The 21,466-nt window shown below is 41.0% G+C and overlaps 1 protein-coding gene across 2 annotated transcripts in view; it reads right to left on the reverse strand.

Annotated features, from left to right (window-relative positions):
• Window positions 1-21,466, reverse strand: part of ADAM12 (ADAM metallopeptidase domain 12) — a 377,221-nt gene that overhangs the window by 317,378 nt on the left and 38,377 nt on the right. For both annotated transcript variants that reach the window (XM_054523029.2, XM_024253866.3), the window contains exon 2: window positions 1,557-1,654. In XM_054523029.2, the coding sequence (XP_054379004.2) occupies window positions 1,557-1,654 (98 nt within the window). The remainder of the gene's footprint in view (window positions 1-1,556; window positions 1,655-21,466) is intronic.

Genomic DNA, 21,466 nt, shown 5'->3' on the forward strand with positions numbered 1-21,466 from the left:
TGCTTGTGACCCACAATCAACAGGTGGTAAGCTTGGCCAGCAGTAGATGTGCCAGTTCCTCCTCCAACATGCCTTGTGATGTCTGCCAGGTGGCTGGAGGGTAGGAAGGAGGAAGCTGGGGGTCACAAACCAGAGAAGGCCTGAACTGGTCCACCCCAGGGGCAGGCCCATAGCCCTCGGCAGCTTGTCCCTCTGATTCCCTCCAGGGAAGGTTGTCAGACACAAGACAGGACACATTCAGTTAAATGCACATTTCAGATAAGCAACAAATACTTAAAAAAAAAACCAGTATGTCTCAGATATTGCATGAGACATATTTACACTAAAATTAAATACATTGTTTTTCTGAAATCCAAATTTAACCAGGCATTCTGTACTTCTAACTTGCTAAATCTGGCAACTCTAACCCCAGGGAAAGTCTACATAATGGCTTCCACCATCCAAGAAACTTTAGATTATTCCATATTTTTCTAATATTCATGTATATAAATATTTTAAATCAACTTTCTTTATAACGAAAGCCCACTCCTCTTTTACTGTATCTATTATGTTGTTTTTAATTTTGCTGACCAATAGCATGATGGAATTTTCTTTAATATCTTAAGTTTTTCTTCCAGAAATTATCAATACCACTATACTTGACTTGTACCTTGTATATTCAATTTGCAACAATGTCCGTGAAACAACAAAGTTAGAAAAATGTGCACATTTGGCATTTGGGCCTTTTAATCAAACCACCAACCTTTCTAAAAGCTCAGTTTCCAAGGTAAGCTCCCTAGATGGAAATCACCTTATCATTATTCACATAAAGGTGGCCCGCTGCAGCCATTCCAGGAAGTGACAGAGGATGTTCACAATCTCAACTGCTCTTCAAAAAATCTGCTTTCTATTATGAAAAATGATCTAAAAATAGTTCTATATAATACAAGGACCAAGCCATCTGTATGATCTCTTCAAAGAGCTCATATTTCCATAGATTTTTATCACTTTCCAACTGTTCCTACAAGCACTGAAATTTAAGAAAGTCACGTCAGTTTAGCAGATAAAACGCACCAAGATATTAAATTTAATCACTGTTATTTCAATCATTTTATATTATTCTTTTACATCATAAAAGGCTCAAATCAAACATGTCAAAGTAAAGTTTAGACTGCATTAAAACTCATGACAAATGGGTTTTTAAGTTGCATAAATATATTTCTAGCAATAATCAATTCAAGGAAATCAATGTTAATTAAATAGACATAAATATAGAAAAATGCCCACCATTCATTCAGTTAAACTGAACATGGAAGTTGTATATCTGGGATTGTAACCCCTGGTTTTTGTTCAAAAACTAATTTTCAATAGATGCAAATAATGTTGGATCCCTCATCAGCACTGTCACATCAAAATTGGTTTGCATTTTATCGTCTTAAGAATAAAGCTTCCATTCTATAAGGATAGAGTTAGCATTAAAGTGAGTAGAGACAACCTTGAATGAAAGAATACCAAAGCAGCTAATGTGATTTAAAAGCTTCGGCAGTCTCAAAGCTGAGAAAAGGAAAGGAACTCACCTTGGAGTCGAAGCTCTTCACTGGGATCCAGAGGTCTCCACTCCGAACAGAGGCAGTGACAACTTCATCAGCTCCTCCTTGGTCCCATAAGCTCACCCCTGAATCAAAAGGAAAACAGCCCCATATTTCACTCTAGTCAGGAAGAGTTTGGCATCAGAAGCTTATTACATAAATGACACAGTGAAAATATTTGGAAGTTAAATAAGCCCAGGGAAACACTAGAACCCATTAAGTCATGAAAAGTGTTAAAACTGCTGAATTCTCTGTCAATCTAACCATGAAAATTTTGTAACTTTAAGAAAACAAAAGTTAATTAATTTGTTCCTTCAAGACCTGTAACATGTACTGGGGTATTATCATAGACAAGATATATAATTCAGTCCTTCAACAAGCAAGAAAAATGCAAAAGTGACTTTTTTGAAATGATGAATTGATACTTTATTTAAGATCTGCTCTGTATTAAAAGTCACAAGGCTTTAGCTGTATTAAGACTAAATCCATTTATTTAAGTCCCAGTGAATCTGTTAAACATAATGCCAATTCTCCTCTCTGCACTTACAGAGTCTAATTTTATATGCTTTAGTAAGTGATTCTATAGACAAAATTAATTTTCCAGTTCAGACTGACTAGACTGGTTTATGTTTTAAAAAAATCAAGTCATTCAATAAACTATTATATGATCTTGTTTCTTGGGGTCCTGTCTGTTGAACCAGTTAATATACTGACACAGGTTCAATTTAGACCCATTTCCATAAACAATCCTCATGGAAAGTATAACATTTTTCTCTTCTGGAGGGTGTATCACTTTCTCAACAAATACGCTAATTTCTCTGGACTTGCTCTCCTATGAGGTCATGCTCTTGCTATTTGGTTCGACCACAGTATATCCCTCAAGGTGAAGGATGGGACCAGATTCCCTCACATGTTATTCCCATTTCTTTTCTTCAAGCAGGACTCATAATTTTCAGACCTGAGTCATAATAGCACAGTTTTAAGTTACTAAAGAGTTCACATTTATTGGGCACAAATGGTATTGAAATTTTAATCCTAGACATTTTACAGTTCCCCAAATACTTTTAAATCCACACCATTTTATCATGCTCAATGTGGAAGTCTGCAGTTATATTCAGGTTACCAAAGGATTACTACTCCCACAGTCACTGTCTGAAACAGCCTCTGAGAAATTCTCAAGCTGGTCACAGAGTGTTTAAAACTTTCAGGTGTTGAGGACCGAGGGGACAAGGAACAGGAATGAACTGAAAGTCCGAAATACAGCCACTGGGAGAGGGCTGAGCTGCATCCCTCGACCGCATGGGGAAGGAAGGAGGGAGGAGACTGTAGGCCCAGGACGTGTGGTCTTCAGGGTGTGGATGGGCTGAGTCTTCAGAGATGAACCTGCATTCAAGCGAGAAGGGTTCTGATGGAGCAAGTGGAGGTGCTGGCTCTGATGGTGATATCTGTGACACCTGGAGGTGAAAAGAGTTGACTCTCTGAATGGGAAGCATCAGAAGTCCTTCTCCTGGCTGCAACGGTGCAACCACTGGCAGTGTGGAGATCTTGAGTAAGTGTGTCTCCCTCCTCCTGTCGCTTGAGGCCATGCCTTCCATGTGCTCAAAGGCAGAATAGCGCAGGCTTTGGAGAAAGACGCACCCCGCAGCAGCACCAGCTCTACCACACATCAGCTGCGGGGCCATGGGCCAGTTGTGTCCCACGTGTTTACTCACCACTCACCAAGTATTCAACTGTCTACCTGGCGACAGGCACTCTTGTCAGTGACTCTAGATCTGATGCCTTCTATTCAAAAAGCCCATTCTTTCTTCTTCATGCCAGCAGCCCCAAAGTGAGCCAGCTCCCTCCATCTATACTGCTGAGACCCTCGTCTCTTGAACACAGCTTCACCCCAGAAGGCTTGCCTCTCTCTCCGTCCTGTGCATTTCAGAGAGGGACATAGAGAAAGCTGCCCTCAGGACTTGCATTCTTGTACTGGGAGAGAAAAATGATGAAAACACGACCATTTCAGAGAGCCAGAAGTGCTGTGAAACAGCAGGACCACAGCAACTCTGTTAAAACTGCAACCTTCCTGTCAATCAAACATTATTTCAAAATAAAAAAAATTAAGAAGAAAAACAGGGTGACAGCAGAATGGCTGGGGATGGTACTTCTGAAGGACAGGCCAGGAAAGCCCCCCTTTTTTGTTGGGGATGGGGAGCTTATAAGCTGAGAGCTGATGATGAGACGCCTCCAGCTCCACACATAGCCATGAGGACAGACAGCAGTAGAGGAAGCGCAAGACTTTCCTTTTCCATAAAATGAGGCAGAGCATGGTGAGCCCGAGGGAAATCGCATGATGTGTGAGGGGCGCATCGGCCGGTTTCAACGGCACCATTTTCAAAGCTTTGCCAAGACCTGGGTCTCTTGCTCAGGACCCCATGGTATTCACACATTGGAATGCAGAGACCCCATGGTATTCACACATTGGAATGCAAAGTGAGTTCTGATCCAGCTATACAGCTCCTGCAGAGGCCGACTACAGAGTGCAATTAACTGAACTTATAAGAGAGCTGTCATGTTATTGGAATTGGATTAAGGCAGCTTTAAAATACTAGCAATTATGTAGTGAAAACTGGAGATCCATCTGAACTTTCCCTTCACCTGCCGAAAACCACACCACGCCGAGAGTTACCATGGGCATTGGTGTAGTCTTTGGAAAGTCAGCTAAAACTGTCAAAGTGATCATGAGCATTTTAAAATATCCTCCACATAAACAAACCAGTTTAATTATAAGGTACTCCTGGCAGTGCTGATTTTCCAACACAAGTAAATTGTTAAATTGAATAACCACAAATCAATCCTATTGCCAAGGGTCTGTTAAATTGGACAGAGAAAGAGTTCTAAAACTAGAATCCTGTATCACTCCCAACCCAACCTCAGCAACGGGGAGGATGGGATGGTTTCCATGGGTATTCCAGCCACACTACCAAAAGGCCTGGAAGGTTTTCACCCAGGCCTCAGATGCCTGGAGGAAAAGTCTTTGCACTTAATAGACTTCCCTTGAGAAGCTGTATGTGTGAGGAGGAAGGAGATGATGCGTGAAATCCGGGTCTTCTAGTCGGACCGTTTGCAGGTGCTCCTGCAGGGAGGGGTGTAGGGGAGGCAGCAACTCCACGCCTTGACTTTGGGGAAGTTCAGGAGGTGTTGGTGGGGCCTCCTGTTAGATAATCAGGGGGAGGCTACAGAAACCAAGTGTAAAGAACATCCTCCATCCTCTGGACTGTTTCTTCCAAGGCTATTAGTGGCTGAGAAAGACGCAGTTATTTAGTTTCCTGAAGGCAAAATATTCCAACCACTGAAACATTTCCTGTTTCACCTACATATTCCAGTATCTCAATCCAAAAGGAGCCCTTTTTGGCAAATATGTTTTCCTTGAAGAGGCTTTATTTCCAAATATTCGAAGGAGAATTTAGAAGCAGGCTGTGGTAGCCCTTGTAGAATGTGGTGCAACCTTTTTGAGAAATTGAGTGACTGCACTATTTGCTGAGTACAGTATTTATTATCTATGTACATGGATAATGAAGCCATCTCTCAGCTTTTTAATTGGCTGCACAACATCCCCTCAGCAGTATCTGTAGTCAGAAGACCGTTTCTTACGAGCTTTTCTTATGTATTTATACATTGGTATTTCTTTTAGATGATGCAAATAAAAATTTTATTTCTACTGCATGGATAGACAGAATAAATTATACACAGCTGTGAGGTATCAGAATATATTTTATAGAGTGATCTTTTTGATAAATTATAAACGTGGGACCTGAATGATGGATACGTTCAAGCCTGAGAAACCCGGGGAAAAAATATGACCCTATAAAATACACAGTTTGCATATATTTTATTTTTCATAATATATATTTGGGCATCAACAGAACTCATAGTTACCTAAATAAGAAATGTGGATAGATTATACTGGGCAGGAAGCTTTTTTGCCACTGCGTAACCTGACACACTGCTTGCAGTTTTGATAAAATGGCCAGTTTGCTTCAGCCTCAGAGTGGAAAAACACATATTAGATTGTTCATCTCTGACGGTTATCTGCTGTGATCATCAGCTGTGCTTTCCCATGGGAAGTGTGTGCCTGCTTTGCTTGTCTCCTTGTCTGAGTTTGTCATTTTCAGATCTGATTCAGGCTGGTCAAGATTGCAATGAAAGTTTTTAAGGTTATGGGAAAGCAGGCAAAGAAGAAACCTCTCAAAGTGACTCCAGATCCTCCCCTCATGTCACCCAGAGCCTGGCTGCCTGCATGAGTCCTGCCCCATCCTTGCTCTAGCCAACCTTCCTTTGGCAGCTTATGAAGGGAAACAGGAAAGGTTAACCAAGTCTACACCACCCTGATGCCCACACCCGCAAGCTTCATTTCACAAGAGGTGGAGACTGATGCAGCAGCTCTAAGACACATACAGTGAAGAGGGGACATCTTGGAGCCACAAGACCTGACCCTGGTCCTGACTCCTCCTTGATTGATTTTCCTTTGTCAAAGCCTGACATCTGAGGCTCTACCATCTACAAAATGAAAACTGCACTCTCTCCTCTAAGATTCTCATTAGGTTAAGGAAGCTCAAATAAGTCAACACAGTAAAAGGCTTTCGAAAAGCTTAATGCATGAAATCAGTCTTAGATATCAGAATCCAAGTTTCTAGACTTTGAGGCAGGGTCTGTTTAACAAAACCACACTATTGGTGCGAAAATCACACCTCCATATTGATCATTTGAAAATGCCAGTGTGTAAGTGGATGCCAGTGGGTATCCTCCTAAGCCACCCTGTGGGCCATTGAGAAAATAAACTCTGATGAGATCATTAGTCAAGAGAAACTTAAATGTCACACCTGGAGTTCAGGCTTGAAAGGGAAATCATTATCAACACCTACATGAACTTTAAAATGGAGAATCAATCTGAGGTGCAAAAAGTAGAATTAAGATAAACATTCTTTTGAAAAATCTAAGTGAAAGCAAAAAGTTGAGGCGGCCGTTTGCAAAGAAGCCAGGGACAAGGCTTTGGAAACTGATTAAGCAATTTTTTTAGCCCCTAAATATCCGAGACCTAAAGAAAATCTTACAAAACTGAGGAGCTCCTTGTCTCAGGGCAATATGGTGGTGACGCTCCTATGAATGATAGCAAGATTTCCTTGGTTCAGATTCACATTTCCAACCTTAACCAAATAATGATGTGGTTCTTTCATTTTAGCTGCACGCTCCCTACATGTAAATTAGTAAAGCAATTTTAAAATAATGTAAGTGAAGGATCCACAAAAGAACCAATGGCAAAAGTTAAGCTGAAAAGAGTATCTTTATAATAGAGAAACCTGACAAACCCTGCTTTAGCCAGATGGTCAAGGTCAACATCGACAGAGATAAGTCCTGTGGATGGTACGACCCTTGACGTGATGTAATGACAGTCACACTTCCACCTGTGATCTTCCACTTCAAAACCCACCGCTCCCGTCTAATCATGAGATAAATTCCCAAATTGGTACACTCTGAAATATACCAACCAGTAATCCTCAAAACTGCCAACATCATCAAAAACAAGGACAGTCTGAGGTACTGTCACAGACAAGATGAACCTAAGGAGACAGGACAACTAAATGTAATGTGGTATCCTGGATGGGACTGAGCAATAGAAAAAATGCACTCACTAAGAACCAATGAATAAAGTATAAACCTAATTTAAAATACTATGTAAATATTGGTTTACTAACTAACAAATGTACAATACTAAGGTAAGATGTTAAGAATAGGCGAAATGGGATGTGGAGTGTCTGGAAATCATCTGTTCTAGCTTTGCAATTTTTCTGTCACTCTAAAATCGTTCTAAAAATGAAGTCTACTAAGAATAACTTTTAAAATTTAATCTGAATTTTACAAGAATAATCACGTCATTCTGGAGCAGTTCAGTACATATCAAAAGGCTCAGGGATGACTGGTTATCACTGGGGGCTCCAAATACCAGAAAGTTGGCATGTTTGCCATTCACTGCTCTTCTGATATTGCTATTTACTCAGATGGAAGATGCAGTACATGCAGGCAAGCTAAAACGTTGTCACTGACAAGGTTTCCTGGAGTAGGAAAAGGCAGAGGATGTGAAAATAATTGATTCTCAAGCAGCTTAAAGGGCCTTCTGAGTACTCTAGCATACTCTAGAAAACACAGAAACAGCAAGTTGAAATAAAAACTTAAAATTTTTTGCATCATTGGCTACAAGGGCCTGGGATGGCAGAAAAGTGAAAGGGAGAAACTGCCACTTGGTTTGGGAAGGTGACACCAAGTGACACACACATAAACACATTGATAAAACCACGTCAAGACAGAATATAGCTTCTCTCAGAGCCTAAGATTGTAGCTACCACACTGGCAGGCTAAATTATGAAGATGTAGGCAGGTGTAGGAGAAGCAGCATAGTATTTTGAGTCAGAAGACACATCCTGCATCCACCACACGCTCTCAATGACCCTGGGCAAGTTACTTGCATTCCTTGCTATTCAGATCCTTGGTGAGTGGAGCTGGGCTACGGAACGCCATCCGCCACAGAGGGCCGGCAAGAGGATCAAATGAGATCATGGATGCAAACATGTACATGGTGTATTACTCAGGTTTTCCAGAACCAATAGAATATGTGTATATAAAACAGGGAGTTTATTAGGAAGAACTGGCTCACACAATTACAAGGCGAAGTCCCAGGACAGGCCATCTGCAAGCTAGGAAAGACAGAAGCTGGTAGTGGCTCTGTCAAAGCCCGAAAGCCTCAAAACCAGGGAAGCCAACAGTGCAGCCTTCAGTCTGCGGCCAAAGGTTGGGAAGCCACTGGTATAAGTCCCAGAGTCTGAAGTCTTCGGTCCCTGAAGTCTGATGTCCCAGGGCAGGACGAACAGGAAGAAGAGAGCCAGAAGACTCAGCAAGCAAGCTTATCCCACCTTCCTCTGCCTGCTTTGAAGTCACTGGTGCAAGTTCCAGAGTCCAAAGGTCAAAGAACCTGGAGTCTGATGACCAACGGCAGGAGGAGTGGGAGGAAGCATTCAGCACAGAAAAAGAAGGAAATCAGAAGCCTCAGCAAGCCAGATCATCCCACCTTCCTCCACCTGCTTTGTTCCAGCTGTGCTGGCAGCAGATGGGATGCTGCCCATCCATCCTGGGAAAGGGAGGGTCTTCCTCTTCCAGTCCACCAACTCAAATGCCAATCTCCTCTGGCAACACCCTCACAGACACACCCAGAAACAATACTTTATCAGCCATGTAGGCAACCCTCCATCCAGTCATGCTGACACCTAATATTAACCATCACACATGGATATCATTTAGTTTAGGTTGTCATTTTTGTTTTTTTCCTAATCAGTCATTGGAAAGAAATACACCAAAATGCTCTTGCTGGCTTTCTTTGAGTGCTGGGGCTATGAATTCATTATGTTTTTCTTCTTTATGTTTGTATGTATTTCTGGCTTTTCTATAATTGGCACATATTACTTTTATGATGAAAAAATAAACTTAAAAAAATCCTTTGGACTCATGATGACAAAACAACAGTTTTTCTGGCACCATAGATACGCAGCCTTGGGCGTGTTAGAGGACAGAGCCATTTGGAAATAAAAGCAATCAAGTGCTATGGAACAATTACAATTTGGAAAAGATGTTTTATGTGTCATTTTGAAATTCAAAGAAAGCTAGTTATAGCTTCTCATAAATGTCTAAATAGATTCATACCCCAAGCACGAGCTGTCTCTACTACACATAAACATAACTGTCCATGCCTATGGTGCCTCCCAGCTGTGGGGAGCAAAGTCACTTACAACAGTAACTTACATTTTTATACCCATTACTGGTCAGTGAGATACTAATCCCATTTTACACACTGTGAAACTAAACTATAGAGTTGTATAGGTTTTTCTCAAAGTTGCCTAATAATATAAATGGTGGAATTAATGGCAAAACCCAAGCCCTTTTCATGTCAAATACATACATTCACTTTGTAATGCTTTTGTGGAGGGTCAGAATTCTTCAATGCTTACCTTGCAAGAAATGATGTAAGGGGAAAATGAAACTAATTGTTAAAATGTACACTTAGGAATAATTTTTGGATCTTAACAGCAATAGAACAAGAATGGAACCTTGTATATGTCATTAAGTCCTGTAAACTTATTAAATGGAATTAAACAACAGTGAAAAACAAGTCATTCTGCATCTACGCTAAAGCCCCAGCTCCATGTAATGGCATTCTCTCACATCCCTGCTGCTTCACTGGGTATCTGTGACCACCTTCTGCCAAAATACACACCAACTCGGGCAGCACTCTGTGATTCTGGATTTCTTCCCCTCCTCTGCCCAGGTCTTGCCTCCTCCACTTGAACATTCCCCAAGTCTCAGCTCTTGGCCATCTTCCCTCTCTACCCTTACTGTTCCCCAGAGAACTCATTAATTTTTAAGCTGATGTTGCCCAAATCAATATTTTCTTCCCATCTGGCCACTTCACCCAAGCACAGTCTATATTTTATCTACAGGACATGTTAATTTCAATGTCTTGTCACCATCGCCACCTCAAATTCAATGTGTTTAAAAATCAAAGGTTTTTAATCTTCATCCCCCAGCGAAAAACCAACACGTTTTCAATCATACACGTCTTGTCAATACCATCCACATTCATCACCCTTTCTTAAGCCACGTGTCTGGATGACTGACTTCTTTGGCAGAGCCCTCTTCTTATAAAACTCCAGTTGGTGTTTTGTGCTTTGCTTTTGTTCTTTTGTCTTCTGAAAGATGCTCCTACTACTTAACTGAATACTTCTAGATAGCCTCATCATCTGCAGGTTCTCCCTCTTCCAATCTTAAAGGAGAGGGACCTTTAACAAGAGCAAATATCTGTAACAGGTTTCTCATCAAGAGAACATGAATGTGAAAACCCCTAGGCAGTAGAGTGCTTTGTGGGTTCCAGGAACAGCCAGGCAGTCAGTATGGCTAAGATGGAGTGACAGATGGGATGCAGAAAGGGAGGAGCAGAAGTCCAGGTGGTAGACAAGGCCCAGACTGTGGCGGGCCTTTCAAGGCAGGGAAATTAGATTTCTAGGGCTTTTTTTTTTTTTTTTTTTTTTGAGACAGTCTTTCTCTGTCACCCAGGCTGGAGTGCAGTGGCACGATCTCAGCTCACTGCAACCTCTGCCTTCCAGGTTCAAGCGATTCTCCTGCTTCAGCCTCCCGGGTAGCTGGGACTACAGGTGCATGCCACCACATCCAGTGAATTTTTGTATTTTTAGTAGAGATGGGGTTTCACCATGTTGGCCAGGATGGTCTCGATCTCTTGACCTTGTGATTCACCCGTCTCGGCCTCTCAAAGCACTGGGATTACAGGCGTGAGCCACAGCACCCAGCCCCATTCTAGGGCTTTTAAGCAGGCTAACTCTGACCCATAATGGACACATTCTCTGTCTAAGAATGGATTGTATAAAGCCTGAAGAATGGATAAATGAGAACTATTCATAAGGCAAACATGGAGTGGTTGAGCATAGATTACATAATCAAGAAATAGTTATTGATTACAATGAATGCTAATTAAGCAATTGCTATGCAAGCAAGCCCCATTCTAATCTTTCATAAGCTTACCTTGTTTAAACCTGACAACAACCCTATGATATTTATCCCCATCTCAGAGATGATGAAACTGAGGCACAGAAGTTAAGTAACTTGCCCAGGATCACACAAATCATGAAGCCAGGGGGCTGACCTATACAGCCAAATTACAGAATGCTATGCTCATAATCCTACTGTGTGATAAATAAACAATCACGCTGATTAGGAAAACTTGGAGTATGATTCACATTTTTTTTCCTAAGTTCTGGAACCTCATGTCCTGATAGCACCATCTTCCTCTCTCTACTGACACCATACTGACCACCGTCCTGACCCCTTAATAGTGCCCAGCTATGTCCTACCTCGTGGCCTTTTTTATTTTTTGAGATGGAGTCTCACTCTGTTGCTGAGGCTGGAGTGCAGTGGTGCGATCTCAGCTCACTGCAACCTCCACCTCCTGGGTTCAAGCAATTCTCTGCCTCAGCCTCCCGAGTAGCTGGGTTTATAGGTGCCCCCACAACGCCCGGCTAATTTTTTGTATTTTTAGTAGAGATGGGGTTTCACCATCTTGGCCAGGCTGGTCTTGAACTCCTGACCTTATGATCCACCCGCCTCGGCCTCCCAAAGTGCTGGGATTACAGGTGTGAGCCATCACACCTGGCCATGGCCTTTGCATTTGCTGTGCCCTCTGCATAGAATACCCTACTCTCAAACCTTCGCATGCCCCCAAACCTTGTTATTCAAGTCTCTGCTCAAATGTTACCCCTCAGAGAGTCTTCCCTATTTAAATACTTTTCCTCCCAACCCAAGTTGCTTCCCGGCCCGTCATCCTTTATCCCGCCTACAGCAACCATCAGTATCAAATCTTGTTTTATTTATTTACCTCTTTGCCTGTCTCTACCACCCCTCAATCAAAAATAGGAATAACAAGAGGTAGGGGCCTCGTCTATCAAATTTACTGCTATATCTTCATGTGCAGACAAGTATTTGTGCAATGAATTATTATCAAACAAATTAAAAATTTCCATGGCCCCATTGTGATCATGATGAGACAGGGATGGGGTCCAAGGCTTCGGTCTCATGGACACTCTGATGAGTGATTGACTTTTAGCTCACCCTGCAATGTCTGGTCCCTCACAGGTGGATGCACACAACCAAATCCACATGAGCCTTATTTATAAGCCAGAATTCCAATTTGCTTATTTTTAATGAGAAAGAACAGCCAAGTCAACCAGAGTCCTCATCTAAAACATTTTGCTCATTATCTACCCAGCAGGAAAGCTGGGTAGATAATTAAGAGGAGAACAGAGAACTAAGGGACTATATAGCAATTGTCATCATAGTAGCCTGATATTTCCTTCTCTGTTTAAGGATCCATGCCTGCTACATTAGCCGAGGGGAAGCTAAGCTCCAGCACGTACGTGGCTACACACCAGAAGGCAGTGGGCACAGGCTGATGATTTGAAATTGAAATGTATTTTCTATAGACTCAGCTTTTGAAGGCTAGCTCTTAAACGCCTTTTAACTCATATAGTTGACTTTCATATCACCTTTTAGAACATTTCATTTTCTTTACGAGAAAAATGTACTTTGACTTCTAATGTGGGTAATAGTTTCTACCTCTGAAACCCTCATGTGTTTTCATGGGAAAATAGAATCTGAATTCCAAAAGACAACAAGAAGGGGCACATCCTATGCCCCATGCCCGATGGCAGAAATGTTCATTTCCCTTTTTCCCCACCTGCTGGACACCCAATTGCAGGGACGCCTGTGGCTTGGGCAGGATGCAGGTGGGGAATAGGGTGAGATAGGGAATAAGGTGGGACTTCAAGTGCTATGATGATTGGAATCACAAAGTTAGGGGACACCTGCCTAAGTTCCAGTGGCCAAGGAGAAAGTGTGACTATCTAGAGGTAGGTGCTGACATGATTTTTACAACCTTTGATTTTCTAGCCATTGACTTTAGCCATTGAATTTGGAGGACCCAAATGGGCAATCATAATTTAAATAGTCAAACAGGATAAACAAAACTATTACAACTTAGAATTAGCATCCTGAAGAACTTTTAATTCTATTCAGTTTGACAGATATTTATTAGGCATATAGATTGACCCAGGAACATTTTAAATAATTCTAATTAGAATTATTTTTGTTCTCAGTGTTTGAAACTAAACACTGTGCTTAACTGTTTAAATCCTTGCTTCATCTTATATAGAGAAGCCAAAAGAGTAAAGAAAACTGTTCATTTTAGGAACTTCTAAATAATTTCCTCTCAACAATACCCATCTTGACTCTGATCTATTCCCACAGAGAAGAGAACTGGTCCAATCCAGTATTGGCTGGCAGGTCTTTTATCAGAGCAAGAACATTTGTAGGCTGAGAACACCGTCTTTGTTTAAAATCCACACTAATGATGCATTAATTGTTCTAAATGGATTTTCATTTCTCTGCAAGATGAGCACTTAATATGTCATCCAAGTGCACAGTTTTTCCCCTTTCAGCGTTTGATCACACAGTGTAGCACCATAAATCAACAAGGTGAATACGCTGATGAGGGCTGGAGGGAGGGTGGAGGGGTGGGGCGTGGGCAGGGCTCCCTCCTCCTCTCTGCTGGACCTGAAATGTGACTGGTTTCCCTTCATTCAGCAACGACCAGGCACTGGCAAGTTGACAACTCAATAGCCAATCATTATATTATTTTTTCTTTTTTTTTATTATTATACTTTAAGTTCTAGGGTTTGTTACATATGTATACATGTGACATGTTGGTGTGCTGCACCCATTAACTCGTCATTTACATTGGGTATATCTCCCAACGTTATCCCTCCCCCCTCCCCCCACCCCACGACAGGCCCTGGTGTGTGACGTTCCCTTTCCTGTGTCCAAGTGTTCTCAATGTTCAATTCCCACCTATAAGTGAGAACATGCAGTGTTTGGGTTTTTTGCCCTTGCGACAGTTTGCTGAGAATGATGGTTTCCAGCTTCATCCATGTCCCTACAAAGGACATGAACTCATCCTTTTTAATGGCTGCATAGTATTCCATGGTGTATATGTGCCATATTTTCTTAATCCAGTGTATCATTGATGGACATTTGGGTTGGTCCATGTCTTTGCTATTGTGAATAGTGCCGCAATAAATATACATATGCATGTGTCTTTATAGCAGCATGATTTATAATCCTTTGGGTATATACCCAGTAATGGGATGGCTGGGTCAAATGGTATTTCTAGTTCTAGATCCCTGAGGAATCACCACACTGTCTTCCACAATGGGTGAACTAGTTTACAGTCCCACCAACAGTGTAAAAGTATTCATATTTCTCCAGATCCTCTCCAGCACCTGTTGTTTCCTGACTTTCTAATGATCACCATTCTAACTGGTGTGAGATGGTATCTCATTGTGGTTTTGATTTGCATTTCTCTGATGGCCAGTGATGAGCATTTTTTCATGTGTCTGTTAGCTGCATAAATGTCTTCTTTTGAGAAGTGTCTGTTCATATCCTTTGCCCACTTTCTGATGGGGTTGTTTTCTTCTTGTAAATTTGTTTGAGTTCTTTGTAGATTCTGGATATTAGCCCTATGTCAGATGAGTAGATTGCAAAAATTTTCTCCCATTGTGTTGATTGCCTGTTCACTCTGATGGTAGTTTCTTTTGCTGTGCAGAAGCTCGTTAGTTTAGTTAGATCTCATTTGTCAATTTTGGCTTTTGTTGCCATTGCTATTGGCGTTTTAGACATGAAGTCCTTGCCCATGCCTATGTCCTGAATGGTATTGCCTAGGTTTTCTTCTAGGGTTTTTATGGTTTTAGGTCTAACATTTAAGTCTTTAATCCATCTTGAATTAATTTTTGTATAAGGTGTAAGGAAGGGATCCAGTTTTAGCTTTCTCCATATGGCTAGCCAGTTTTCCCAGCACCATTTATTAAATAGGGACTCCTTTCCCCATTTCTTGTTTTTGTCAGGTTTGTCAAAATCGGATGGTTGTAGATGTGTGGTATTATTTCTGAGGGCTCTGTTCTGTTCCATTGGTCTACATCTCTGTTTTGGTACCAGTACCATGCTGTTTTGGTTACTATAGCCTTGTAGTATAGTTTGAAGTCAGGTAGCATGATGCCTCCAGCTTTGTTCTTTTGGCTTAGGATTGACTTGGAAATGTGGGCCCTTTTTTGGTTCCATATGAACTTTAAAGTAGTTTTTTCCAATTCTGTGAAGAAAGTCATTGGTAGCTTGATGGGGGTGGCATTGAATCTATAAATTACCTTGGGCAGTATGGCCATTTTCACAATATTGATTCTTCCTATCCATGAGCATGGAATGTTCTTCCATTTGTTTGTGTCCTCTTTTATTTCATTGAGCAGTGGTCTGTAGTTCTCCTTGAAGAGGTCCTTCACATCCCTTGTGAGTTGGATTCCTAGGTATTTTATTCTCTTTGAAGCAATTGTGAATGGGAGTTCACTCATGATTTGGCTCTCTGTTTGTCTGTTATTGGTGTATAAGAATGCTTATGATTTTTGCACATTGATTTTGTATCCTGAGACTTTGCTGAAGTTGCTTATCAGCTTGAGGAGATTTGGGGCTGAGATGACGGGGTTTTCTAAATATACAGTCATGTCATCTGCAAACAGGGACAATTTGACTTCCTCTTTTCCTAATTGAATACCCTTTATTTCTTTCTCCTGCCTGATTGCCCTGGCCAGAACTTCCAACACTATGTTGAATAGGAGTGGTGAGAGAGGGCATCCCTGTCTTGTGCCAGTTTTCAAAGGGAATGCTTCCAGTTTTTGCCCATTCAGTATGATATTGGCTGTGGGTTTGTCATAAATAGCTCTTATTATTTTGAGATACATCCCATCAATACCTAATTTATTGAGAGTTTTTAGCATGAAGGACTGTCGAATTTTGTCAAAGGCCTTTTCTGCATCTATTGAGATAACCATGTGGTTTTTGTCTTTGGTTATGTTTATATGATGGATTACATTTATTGATTTGCATATGTTGAACCAGCCTTGCATCCCAGGGATGAAGCCCACTTGATCATGGTGGATAAACTTTTTGATGTGCCGCTGGATTCGGTTTGCCAGTATTTTATTGAGGATTTTTGTATCGATGTTCATCAGGGATATTGGTCTAAAATTCTCTTTTTTTGTTTGTGTCTCTGCCAGGCTTTGGTATCAGGATGATGCTGGCCTCATAAAATGAGTTAGGGAGGAGTCCCTCTTTTTCTATTGATTGGAATACTTTCAGAAGAAATGGTACCAGCTCCTCCTTGCACCTCTGGTAGAATTCGGCTGTGAATCCATCTGGTCCTGGACTTTTTTTGGTTGGTAGACTATTAATTATTGCCTCAATTTCAGAGCCTGTTATTGGTCTATTCAGGGTTTCAACTTCTTCCTGGTTTAGTCTTGGGAGGGTGTATGTGTTGAGGAATTTATCCATTTCTTCTAGATTTTCTAGTTTATTTGCATAGAGGTGTTTATAGTATTCTCTGATGGTAGTTTGTATTTCTGTAGGATTGGTGGTGATATCCTCTTTATCATTTATTGCATCTATTTGATTCTTCTCTCTTTTCTTCTTTATCAGTCTTGCTAGCAGTCTATCAATTTTGTTGATCTTTTCAAAAAACCAGCTCCTGGATTCATTGATTTTTTGAAGGTTTTTTTGTGTCTCTATCTCCTTCAGTTCTGCTCTGATCTTAGTTATTTCTTGCCTTCTACTAGCTTTTGAATGTGTTTGCTCTTGCTTCTCTAGTTCTTTCAATTGTGATGTTAAGGTGTCAATTTTAGATCTTTCCTGCTTTCTCTTGTGGGCATTTAGTGCTATAAATTTCCCTCTACACACTGCTTTGAATGTGTCCCAGAGATTCTGGTGTGTTGTGTCTTTGTTCTCGTTGGTTTCAAAGAACATCTTTATTTCTGCCTTCATTTCATTATTTACCCAGTAGTCATTCAGGAGCAGGTTGTTCAATTTCCATGTAGTTGAGCGGTTTTGAGTGAGTTTCTTAATCCTGAGTTCTAGTTTGATTGCACTGTGGTCTGAGAGACAGTTTGTTATAATTTCTGTTCTTTTACATTTGCTGAGGAGAGCTTTACTTCCAACTCTGTGGTCAATTTTGGAATAAGTGTGATGTGGTGCTGAAAAAAATGTATATTCTGTTGATTTGGGGTGGAGAGTTCTGTAGATGTCTATTAGGTCTGCTTGGTGCAGAGCTGATTTCAATTCCTGGATATCCTTTTTAACTTTCTGTCTCATTGATCTGTCTAATGTTGACAGTGGGGTGTTAAAGTCTCCCATTATTATTGTGTGGGAGTCTAAGTCTCTTTGTAGGTCACTCAGGACTTGCTTTATGAATCTGGGTGCTCCTGTATTGGGTGCATATATATTTAGGATAGTTAGCTCTTCTTGTTGAATTGATCCCTTTACCATTATGTAATGGCCTTCTTTGTCTCTTTTGATCTTTGTTGGTTTAAAGTCTGTTTTATCAGAGACTAGGATTGCAACCCCTGCCTTTTTTTGTTTTCCATTTGCTTGGTAGATCTTCCTCCATCCCTTTATTTTGAGCCTATGTGTGTCTCTGCATATGAGATGGGTCTCCTGAATACAACATACTGATGGGTCTTGACTCTTCATCCAATTTGCCAGTTTGTGTCTTTTAATTGGAGCATTTAGCCCATTTACACTTAAGGTTAATATTGTTATGTGTGAATTTGATCCTGTCATTATGATGTTAGCTGGTTATTTTGCTCGTTAGTTGATGCAGTTTCTTCCTAGCCTCGATGGTCTTTACAATTTGGCATGTTTTTGCAGTGGCTGGTACTGGTTTTTCCTTTCCATGTTTAGTGCTTCCTTCAGGAGCTCTTTTAGGGCAGGCCTGGTGGTGACAAAATCTTTCAGCATTTGCTTGTCTGTAAAGGATTTTATTTCTCCTTCACTTATGAAGCTTAGTTTGGCTGGATATGAAATTCTGGGTTGAAAATTCTTTTCTTTAAGAATGTTGAATATCGGCCCCCACTCTCTTCTGGCTTGTAGAGTTTCTGCCGAGAGATCCACTGTTAGTCTGATGGGCTTCCCTTTGTGGGTAACCCGACCTTTCTCTGTGGCTGCCCTTAATATTTTTTCCTTCATTTCAACTTTGGTGAATCTGACAGTTATGTGTCTTGGATTTGCTCTTCTTGAGGAGTATCTTTGTGGTGTTCTCTGTATTTCCTGAATTTGAATGTTGGCCTGCCTTGTCAATAGCCAATCAGTATAAAGAGAAAGCCCTACAAATAATGTTTGGCCACTTATAAAGAAAACAAATTTCTTTGCTGTTTCAATGTGCATTTACTTATCACTGAAATTGAGCCTTTTCATATTTTCATCAGTTATTTTTATTTCTTAATCTGGGGGTTGTTTGCTCATATTTATTGCCAATTTTTAATTAGTCTATTTTTCTTTTATTTGAAACTTTATATGTTAAGAATATTAAACAGGTTTATTTCTAAAACAAACTTCTGGGTCACCCTGAATCCTGCCCTGAGAGTGGAGGTTGGGAGTCACACATCCAGTGACGAATTCTCTGCTGCTGCTCAGAAATGGGGTACCAATGGTACAGGCTGAAAGTCAACAGCATTTCAGGTTTCCATGGGAGTCTAAAACAACACCTTCCAGTGAGCTCTGCCTTTCACCAAAGGTGGGACCTTTGGAGTACAGGGTGCTTAACCCCTGGGGCAATTGAGAAAGGAGAGGACTTGTGGAAAGCCTTTGTCTTAGCACCTGTACATTTAGTGCTCAATTAGAAGTTACGGACAGAGAGAAGAGAGAAAAAGAAATCTCTTCTGAATGTCAGTAGCCTGGAGACTCCTCCCTGGGTGTTTTCTTAAGTTAGACTGCATCCTGCCTACTGGGAGCATAGAGTCTGGCAAAGAAGACTGAAAGGGATAGCGCCTTTAAGAGCAATCAGAGTTGGGCTAGAAGCCTGATTCAGTTGAGGTGGTCCAGGATGTCTTCACAACAGGGATGCCAATGATATCAGGCTTTGAATGGGTAGGATCTGGGCATTCATGTGGGAGGATGGGGGAGGGAAAGGAAGCTTCTTATATGAAAAGAGAATGGTCCCAAGCATGCCTTTCCGAGTTATCCCCTCACCTCCGTGTTCTGCCTATACAACATGGGAACAAATGCAAGAGGGGGAGATGAGAGAGAACAGGTGCATATGGGGAGAAAAAAGTATTCAACCGAGCCCAATCAGAAGTGCAGTAGATGTGATCTAAATCCACTTTTTTCTAACAGAACACTCTTTTTATTCTGCAGGATGACTGGACTGAGATTTCCTCTGTCTCTGTGCCACATGGACTTGCAAACTCACAGAGCCTTCATCACTGAGGAATGTTCTTTGACAGTCCAGTCACTGTTTATGAGAGCGAACCATAAATTGGGATCCAAGTAGAATGATCAAATTTAGCAAATCAAAACATAAAACTTCCAGTTGAATCTAATTTCAGATAGACAATGAATAATTCTTTAGGATAAATATGTCCCACGCAATACTGAGGATATAATTATGCTAAGAAAAAATTCGTTGTTTATCTGAAATTCAGATTCAACTGGGAGTCCTGTTTTATCTGGCAATCCTAGGTCCAGGCTTCCTTGAATGGTTTACAGGCCCACAAAGCCAATACGTTTCAATAAATTCTTAGGAAAAATGTTCTAGTTTCAAAATTTGAAGTTAACATGAAGTTACCATAGAATTTTCTATGGTGCAGAATTTGAGATCAAATAACCCAGTGACATATTTGAGAGGGAAAAGGATCCTATGCTCACTGGAGAACACACCTCATAGCAATTGGATCCTCTTTATCTCCCAGCTTCTCCAACCCAACTGCTGGAAGACAAAGTCTATACACAATAAAGTGTTTCATTCAGGGGCCCACATGACTCCATCTGTCACCAAAGCACATGTTTGGCACAGACTGAAAGCCAAAAGCAGTCTAACAATTATTTCAAAAATGAATTTATATCTTTCTAACACATGGTTTATATAGGGAGGTAATACCTAGAGAGCTTTGCAGTTCTCAAATAATATCCTGGCTCAACTACAAATGATGTCTGTAGCAGACCACAATACCAAAATTATTTGCTTTTAAAATATGTTAAAGAAAGCTAAGTTTATGAGGGGGCTGGTGCCGGAGATGCCTGTTTTAGTATGCAGTTGTTATAAAATAAGAGACAGGAATCCGAATATATCCACTATAAACTAAACATTTGCATAATTCCTTATATGAAGAGGAAACTTCCCTCTAAAGGTCCAATTGAGAATGAAATTATCAAGGGAAGTAACTCCTATTTTGATGAACTTTCAACGTCCCTTACAGCCTCAACAATCTGCGTATCTCTTCCATCTAAGCAAACTGTTTCAACACCAGATCCATCAGATCTATAACAATGCAAATACTATTACATTTATCTATGATAAGCAGAAAAAGATCACATAATGGAATTCTCCATGGGCAGAAACACACAGGTATGCTGGCTTGCTCTTCAGGTATGGGTTTTCTCCATAAGACAGATTTCTAGATGGAAAATGAATATGATTGAAATCTAGATATTTGTCTTTAGAGCCAAGAAGCCACATAGTAGCCTTTGTTTCTTTTTTCATCTCTCCTCCAACTCTGTGATTGCACGTGGACACAGCTTCCATCTAAGAGAGACTTGAGGGTACTTGTCACTGGCCGGCCAATGATATTCTTATAAATATTTCAATGCTCTCCCTGTCCCCAAAAAGAAACTGGAAAAAATTGAAACAACTAAAGCAAAGCAGCATCCACACACTGGCAGACATTGTAATTCCTAACTTTTCCAGTGTGTCCTAAAGATTACTTTTCATGTCAAGGGCTGGGTGGGGAGCAAAGAAATTGTCAAATTGATTTTCTGTGGAATCAAGCAATTTGTATTTTTCAACTTGACAGTATCAGCATAAATCAGAGCCACATGGAGAGAAACTCTCCTCTTGAAAATACACACCCACACACAGAGTTGGCCAAGTCCGAGTGAAGCAAGTTCTCTACAAGGCCGACTTTGAGAAAGGGAGGAAGAGGGGAGAGGAATTCCGCCCCTGGGACAGAGACAGCTGCCTGGGCATGGCCACCACAACTAGACTCACCTGGCCCTGTCAACTCCATCATTCTAGGAAGTTCCTGCTCCAGAGCCTGACTCTGTCTGTCTCTTGGAGCATTTTCTGCAGTGACCTGCGTGTGTGAGCAGTTGTGTCTGTGGTCAATGGCAGTCTTGTGTCGGATGTCTCCCAGTTTTCAGGCACTTGACAGTTTACA

This window comes from Pongo abelii, chromosome 8 (genome assembly GCF_028885655.2).
Source record: "Pongo abelii isolate AG06213 chromosome 8, NHGRI_mPonAbe1-v2.0_pri, whole genome shotgun sequence".
Classification (NCBI taxonomy): domain Eukaryota; kingdom Metazoa; phylum Chordata; class Mammalia; order Primates; family Hominidae; genus Pongo; species Pongo abelii.